The sequence below is a fragment of the Anoplopoma fimbria genome, chromosome 3, assembly GCF_027596085.1.
Source record: "Anoplopoma fimbria isolate UVic2021 breed Golden Eagle Sablefish chromosome 3, Afim_UVic_2022, whole genome shotgun sequence".
NCBI classification, from domain to species: Eukaryota; Metazoa; Chordata; class Actinopteri; order Perciformes; family Anoplopomatidae; genus Anoplopoma; species Anoplopoma fimbria.
In genome coordinates this window covers 4572578-4581338 of record NC_072451.1, presented here as the reverse complement: position 1 = coordinate 4581338, position 8761 = coordinate 4572578, and the positions used below count along the sequence as shown (strand labels likewise).

Genomic DNA, 8761 nt, shown 5'->3' with positions numbered 1-8761 from the left:
TTGTCCTCAACATGAAGGTTTCCCAGTTAAGTTATTTATTTTTTAATATTTAAATATGCAAATGAGGCATGATCTAATGCTTTGGTGAATTGAGTTTTTTTTAATTTTTTTTTAACTTTATTTTTATTTATCTTTTTAAGCACATGTTATGGAAGTTTCCATGCCCACATGTTTTTGTTTTTTGTTTTTTTAAACAATGGCTTAAGACATAAAACAATGTTTCCACTGAACGTAATTTATGGTTTTGATACTGATGTTATTGTCTGGCCGTAGGGTTGAAAGACTCGTCATATTGATTTTCTATGTTCTCAATGAAGGATGAAACTACCCTCAAAGCACAAAACACTTCCTGTCAGAATGTTTGTCGTGGAACTACAATGCATGCATGATATATCAAGACACAGATTAACAACAAGTTGACACATGTCATTAGATGTGATAAACCTCCAAGATCTGTCTGCTCAGATTCAGTGGTAAAAATTGAAGTATTCAAGCTTTACAACTCAACAATATTGTCTGACAGCAGAGTAAAAAGAGAACCCTTGTGGTATTCATCCTCCCGATCAAATGCATGAACTGTATACTGCACTGCTAACTAATGACGGTGAATATGTACCACATTAGATTCTGGTGAATTTGCTGATCCTTATAAAGTTTGGCAGCATCAGTGATATTGAAGAATCGAAGGCAACTCAGTTTCACATCTTGTCTGTGATCACAACCACGAAGTGATTTAAATGAGTCAAAAAGGAATCCGATGCCTGACATGATTCAGCTGCCTCAGATCAGTGAGCGTTTTATACGGGCTAAGTGGCTCTTCACAGAGAATCACTTTGATATCCTCTGCGAGGGTTTTATTCTACAACAGAACTTGAGTGTGTTACCATCTCAGTCAGATTTCATCAGCGAATGGCACGCACTACTATGGATTATGGACATTATTATAGCAGAACCTCTTAAACAAGTATTTATCCATGTATACTGTGGTGTTAGATTCAACCAAAATAAATTAAAATCACATCAAGTCTCTGAAAAAAAACTCAATTTATTTTCTTCAACAGGATTTTGTCTGTAACCAAACAACCAGAATTATGGGTAAAATCTTCTGGATATAGTTTTTTTTTTCTCTTTATTTTTATTTTATGGCATGTCACTCAAACTTACTAACATCACTGTTATTCACCAATACTAGGTACCATTAAATCATCATAGTTGCACTGAGAACCATTCATCTTAACTACAAACATTGGCAGAAAAGAAACCAAACCATCATCAGCAAACCTGATTCCCAAATGTCCAAAAATAATTTTAGGTGTAGAGGCGCACGGACGCAGGTCCAAATGTATAAAGCTGCTATGGAACGTTTTTCTGAATACATACATGGTTTGACAGTACATTGGACTTAAAATTAAAAACTAAAGGACATCTTGCTGCCTGCAATGTTTTTCTTTCTTATTCTTTTTAACCTCATGGTGGGATCTGGTTATTTTTATGCTCTGTGCTCAAAGTTTTTCTGTCCCTTTTTTCAAGTTAAACATGACTGAAAAAAATGACATGCTTTTGAAAAAAAATACTCACTTTTGTATCAAGCAACCCTTTTTCAGAAGATCTGAACCAACCGCACTGTTATGTGTAGACATGGTTTCTACTTCAGTTTTACTTCTCATTAAGTTAAGAGTCAGCGGCTGCTGCAGAACTGATGCCGCAGAGATGCACTGCCTTGCAATTGTTAACACAGATGATACAAGCAGAATGCATGTCATCAGCTGTTCACTTGTTGCGCCATCTTCAAATACAGTTTTCATTACATTCACGTACGGTCGAGGATTATCTTGCTGCCTCACTCTGATTATCTCTCTGCTTGCCATCGAGTCACAATCCACCTGTCAGACAGAAGCAGATTAGCATTTCAAAAACACATTAACTGTCTCTGGGTGCAGTGCACGAGTTGACACAAAGCCACAGTGTTGTAGAGTCTGCGCTGCCATTGGTGTTCAAAGCTTTACTCTTCAGAGACATTTACAGAGCTAGAAGAGGAAGCTCCCAGCAGGTGGCTTACAGCAGGGAGGGGAAAACTTAAGAGGGGGAAGAAAGAAACGTCAACGATATGTTATCATTGCGATATGAATACCGAGGTATTTGGTCAAACATAGGGTTTGTTTGATCCAATTTTCTCTATCGCCCTGCCTTACTTAATGTAAATGTAATGTAATCTCTTTAATTGTTTAAAATTGCTCATTTACACATTGAGCAGTTACGGCGCAACGGTATCGTTCCATTGGAGTTGTGTTTGTGTCCATCTGATGAATTTAAGTCAAACATTCACTCTCGTAGTTCTGCTTTTGGTCATCAACTCCTGAGGGAAATATCCATCGCTTAAGCCACTAAATGCTCCGCTATGTTCACCAGCTAGGTGCTAACTGTTCCTGTCTACCGTTTGGTGCTGAGCAGAGTGTGCTGTGGGTTATTAGAACTGTTTTGCTAATAACAGCTGCCTTCTGCTACGAGACTGAACCAAAACTACAAACAAAAGTTAAACTGCTGCCCCTGACAGCTGAACAATGAGCTGAAAGGAACTATAAAGCTCTGTAAAGGGGAGTGGAGCTGCCGCTTTGGGTGATTATTCTATCTAATTTTTCAATATTAGCGTTCTCTTTTACATTGTCAGACTGTTATCATATTGTCTTTCGATAGATTATTATAGAAGATACTGATTTATATATCCAGTTTAAGGATAATAACTTTAAAGCTTAATACATCCATGACTAAGCTCGTAAATTTGGAGTTATTTCTGAAATACGGCGAGAGAAACTTTTCCCTCACTGAAGAACATTTACTTTGAAAGTTTGAGCTTCATAAGATCTCCGGTGGGAAAATAATTTCAGTAAATATATAAGCGGTATTAAAAGCTGCAAGTGGGGCATATGGTTGAAATAAAATACATTTCCGGAGGTTGGAGGTATTGTAAACTGTTCCTTGGGGTTTAGAGGGTGACTTTGTAAAAAGTAGGCAAAATCAGATGATCACAACCAAAGGCATGATGACTGAACTTCCAGGGGATGTAAAACAACATCCTGCCAATTCGAAGTGCTCTCCTGTCTCTACATAAAAGTACCCATCTCCTTCTACAGAAAAGACAACCACAAGATGGCCTATCTTAATATTTTCTTACCCATACACCTTAAAAATACCGATACCTGCATTATTCCCTACATTTCAATATGACAAAGTGACGTTATCCAGAGATTGTTACAAAGACATTAATTCAACATTTACATTTTTAAATACCTACAGTTGAAACAAGGATATCAACACCTTAGAAGTCCAACACTGTTGCCTGTTATCAGTTTATACACAATTTACAGTAAAGCAACAGAAGACAAAACTGGATTGTTCTTTTTTTCTTTTTTCTTATTTTTTTGCCTCAAGATGCCGTTGAGCCACTTATGCCAGCAAAGTCTGAGTGGCTCTGGATGAAGTCCTGAGGCCTGGAAGGACTCGCCTGTCTGATACCACATGTTCATCTGGTCATCAGGCCTCCAGTTAGATAAAATACTCCTTTGGGTTTTCAGTGGAGACGTTCTGGGAGTCCGTCTGGTTGTTGAAAGGGAAATCTTGGCTGTCCTCCTGCTTGACTCCCTTCACTTCCTGGTTTCTATAAGTCTCTTTTCTGCGGTAGAGGAATCTGGCGGTTATCGCCAGGCCGGTCAAAATCACAAAGATCACCACTGCTATGACACCTGCAAGATACAGGAAATTCAATATGTAATAGGCTGGGATATGAGATAATTGTCTTTCAGTATACATAAATGCTTCTAACTACTCGAATCTTTCCATTTACTGCACATTTAAATATATTTTCCTAATGTTTTGATTATCTTACTAATCTAACTTTCAAGTAGATAAGACACAATTTTAAATCTTTTTACCCTGCAGGCTCTTCTGCTCTGTTGAGCACATTTGGGAATATGAGAGCAGGTTTCATTTAATTGGAATTCTAAAATACGACTAAAAATCAATTTAATACTAAATTACATTATAAAGAGACCTTTTTTTTTAAAGGTAACCGCAAATAAGTTTTCCCATCAGCGAGCAATTCCTGCATAGGTTTAATTAGGTGAGCTGCCCTTTGTGCACTGAGACAGTCAGGCCAGTTTAATGGACAGTTTTAAATGACTTTTCTCTGGGCCCTACCTTTGCTATCTACTCGATTATAGATCAAACTTTTTCAGTCGTCTCTTTGAATCAATCTGTGCTGGCAGAGCAATAAAGTTTAAAATTAGTTTTTAAAAGGAATTTTGTGTGGCACATCACTTTACTCTCTTGTTGAGCTCAACATCTGTCAACAACAATGCTCACCCAAGCAAAAGTGATGTCACCTTTCATATTAATCTTTAGTCATTTTAGTGCAGCAGGGTCTGACAGTCTAGCCCTGCTCAGTCCTGGTTCTGGTTTTCACATGACTCCCTCCCTTCTCTGGGCCTTCTCTGGGCCTCCGCAGCCATGAGGTACTTTCTTGTGAGTGTCTGATTTTACGTGGAATCTTAAGTGTTAGTAAGAATAGCCAATCTTCTCGCTGATGGTCTTATTTAATTATGTAGGTCCTATAGGGGCATCTGTTTCATTCCATTTGAAGGTAGTGTGAGGAATTTTGATTTATTAATATTCGATAATCAGTATGATTGACTTGACAATGATTGTCAAAAGTGTACCAAAAAACAAAGTTTCTGGTGTTGTGCCTGTGAAAATGTCCTTTTTTTTTTTTTTTTTTTCAGGGAAATACAGTGAAACGGTTCAGTACCTCCAATCAGAGCAGAGTCAGTCCTGATGGCATTGACTAAAGGCTGACCTGAACCCACTGAACCAGACTGGTCTACAGCAGAGAAAGAAGACAGAAGAAGGAAAAAACATATTAAAGACAGAAAATGAAAAATCAAAGGGCTCCAAGAAACAGAACAGATGTCGAAGAGACAAGAAAACAAGAATTATAGAAAAGATGACGGAATCATAGAAAATGAAAGGATAAATTCCCCAAAACAGTCGGAAAGAGAGAATGAAAAACAAGATCAGAACATCATCATTCAGAGTAGACGGGGAAATACGTCAGCTCTCCAAATGACTCTAATAAAGCATCACAAACTGGATGAGAGCGAGCCCAGAGGAAAGAAAATCCCAAAGGAGTCTCCTCTGGTGTCCAAATTAATTAAAGCATTGATCACGCTGTCATTAGGCTCCGGAAAACAAGCAGGTTACTGTGTGAGATTAATGAGCATCTTTACGAACTGTAAAAGCAACTTTCATGCAATTTCAAGGCACGGAAATGGAAAGACAACAGGAGACAAGTGTGGTACTAGCTTCAACCTTAAAGCAGATACTCAGAAACAGAGCTGGAATACGATGTGTAGACTAAAATCTAATCTAATGCAATCGGTTTTAAATAGTCATAAAAATGATCCTTATTGGAATCGTATTGGAAAGGGTTGTAGAACCATAACCTACAGTGGGTTTCAACATCTGTCCTAAGAAATGTCCTTTCATGTTTGATCATTTTTAGTTTCCATATAAAAGCTGTATTCATAGCTCCAAACCAATTGAGTGGTCCGATGCACAGATGAACAAAGTGTTAGGAGAGGCAAATACCATAGCAGGTATGAATGAGCTGTGCAGTGTAGCTTGTTATGCTACATAATAAGGGCTTTCAGGCTTGACAAGTTAACCAAATATACTTTAATGACTCCCAATCTGGCAACAACAAACCATTGTTTTGACTGTCGGCTGCACTGACTGTGGCTTTTTCTTTGGTACTGAGAATAAAGCAGACAACGACAATCTTTTCTTTTTGTTATCGTCACTGTCAACTTATCCGTAGCGTGTGTGTGTGTGTGTGTGTGTGTGTGTGACGAAGTGCGACGAAGTATTTTAAACTGTTTATGGGTGGCACAGAGGAATAAGATAAACGAGGCTTTGGCTAAGTGGTATACTTGTTAATTGTAAGTAGGATCTGTTCATTTTTGATTTTGGTCTTGTCATGAAATGTGACGACAATAAGAAAATGTATAAAATATATTGTCCTTTAACAATGTTTAATAGAGCCTCATCATCCAGTTTCCGACCTTCTACATTCAGTCTTCTACGTACACAGGTAATGTGATTTTCCATGTTTTGTAACTTCCAGGATTTACTATTTGTACGAGCGAAGCTATAAGACCATGACATTTGAAAGAACACAATTGTATAAAACTTGATATAGAATTAACCCAACCTAACTGACTCCTCCCTACCTGAAAGGTGGTGTGTGTTCTCTGCTGCGTAGGGATTGGCCGAAGCCGAGGAGCCGCAGTTGGACTGGACTAAAGGTCCAGAGATGATGACGGGGCTGGTGTGTGGGTGGAGCAGAGCAGCTTTCAGAGGGCTGATGGAGTTAAAGCGGACCACAGAGAGACAACCGGTGAAACCGAGAGACGCCAACCTGGACAGGTCTGTGTCCAAATCATCGGACCCTAAAGAAAGAAATGAAACGAGAGAGGGTTGAATGTGTTTTTGTTTAACTCAAGAAAAGAGCCACAAATTGCAGAATATAAAACGTACTGTACATATTTCATAAAGATTATGTTGACATCCATCATTAAACAAGTTGGTGATGAATAACTCTGCTTCTAAAACATTTCCAAGTCCTGACGTGTTTGAAATACATCCCTTCACACAGAGTAAATACAACAGACCTATACTGAGATGAAAGAGGCATTTTTATATAGTTTTTGTCAGCTATATGTTTATTACTTATGGGCCATTCATCAGAGTAAAATAAATGGTAGTTTGTCGAGTAAATCCTTGCATTTCCCTTGATAGAGTTCTGATTTCTGCCTAGTAAATGTTATCGTGGTGTGAAATCAGCAAGGAGAATCTCAATGCATAATATTACATTCCCAGTATATCAGAGCCCATTATTATAACAAACTTGATAAACAGAAGAATTTGAAACATAAATGTATATAAATGTACAATCACTCACAGTCCGGCTGTGACACACGTTTAGGAAAGTTGCAACTGTTTCTATGGCAACCCCAGCGAGTTGAATGACAGCTTCCAGATGTAATGACATCTGATTGTCATCTACACAAAATAATGTAAACACATTTTCCACTTATTCACATCCTGGCAGCTCCTAACGTCATCCTGCAAGACTGACACTGACTGAGTCAGGAAGTGTTTAAGCGTCTTGCTTAAAAAAAACAAAAAAAAACTGAGTCAGACATCCCGTAGTGGAACAGTATAATCTTTAAAATATATAACCTCTGCTTCATCTCAATTCATATGGCCATGCACTAACAGGTCCATTGACTGCTACAGATTCTCCTGTTGACCATAGTTGTGGGAACATTGTAAGCAATACATTAACTTGAACTGATTAAGCACCTGTAAACATCAGGACACAAACTGACACAAAGTCATAACGCTCGTCCCCATCCAATCGGAGAGAATGTCATGCATAAAGAAACTTACCATTCCCATTTCAACAGTCTGCATCTATCACCCCTCGAGACAGATGTGCACTCTCACCTCTATCTGTTTACTTTATTGTCTTAAATCCCTCCATCATTCACCTCCACTCCTTCACAGCAGCGTAAACAGCAGCTGTGAGAGCCGACGTTACCGCGGTAACCAGCTGCATCAGTGTCTGTTCAGATGACTGAGAGGTGACACATCTGTATGTTGATGAGAGCAGCAGGAAGCATTACTGTCGCCTGTAAGCTCCTCTCAGCAGAAACACTCTTCACTCCATCACCTCCCCCCCCCCTGTCTCTCTGTATTCCTTCCGGGTCCATTAGTCAGGCTGATGGATGACGAGGTTGGCAGGAAACGACAGAAAATCCACTTTCCTTTGCTTCTTTTTCTGATCCTGATCTGACTCTCTGCCTCCTCTGGTTTGTCAGAGGGGAAGACCGGTCACATGATGACATGACGGGGTTAAAACACACCGAGCTGAGTGGCAACATCCTGGAGCTTCACATCAAGAGATAAGATCTTGGCGATAATGTAATGGTTACTCCATACAATATGTTATTTGCATGGCTCACATAAAATGTAGATTTATTTAATTTATTATAAAAATGAGTTGCATGAAACAGTCACATGACTATTTAAAGGCCAATAAAATGTTTTGAAATTAATCTTTAAATTGTCTTAGGCTGTAATTGAGGGTTCAGAGGCCTCTCTCAGTGCTTGAAAATTAATGACTTGCATTTTTTGGCATTCAGGAAATGGAATAATTTAAAATGATTGCATGCAAAATTGTTAAAGTGTAATTTGTATTTAATCAAAAGAAAATAATGCTGGCTTGTGTGGGATCCAATTAACCTTTTTGAGGTTGTTTATGGGCTATACATTCTACTGCAATGCCGAGCACTCACAGAAGAAATATGAAATTAAACAAACTGCATCATGTCCATGGAAATAGAAAATAATGACCATTCCTTTTTCAACCTTCGAACAATGTACTGACAAACTTCTGGAAGGTTTCTCTCTGAAAATACATCATTTGTGGTGCCACAAAACAACATCAACAAACTTCTGCATGTTTTCTTAACCTGCACTCAGTTACAAGAATCTAGTAAAGAGCTACTTGACTAAGAAACTAAAAGGATACTTTACCGAGACATTTTTGATAATATGTCTTTACAGTGCTTATGAAAGCCATTTAAAGTAGCTGACACATGTTTAACTGTACTAAATAGCCAGTTTGTTTGCTTTAAAAAATGAC

General features: G+C 38.3%; 1 protein-coding gene across 1 annotated transcript in view; it reads right to left on the bottom strand.

The window, feature by feature from the left end:
• Positions 1-3543: 3543 nt before the first annotated feature.
• Positions 3544-8761, bottom strand: part of LOC129088580 (contactin-associated protein-like 4) — an 89330-nt gene continuing 84112 nt past the window's right edge. Inside the window, exons 22-24 of the mRNA XM_054595938.1 lie at positions 6282-6500; positions 4802-4873; positions 3544-3740 (exon numbers count right to left, since the gene is read on the bottom strand). Coding sequence (XP_054451913.1) covers positions 3544-3740; positions 4802-4873; positions 6282-6500 — 488 coding nt within the window. The remainder of the gene's footprint in view (positions 3741-4801; positions 4874-6281; positions 6501-8761) is intronic.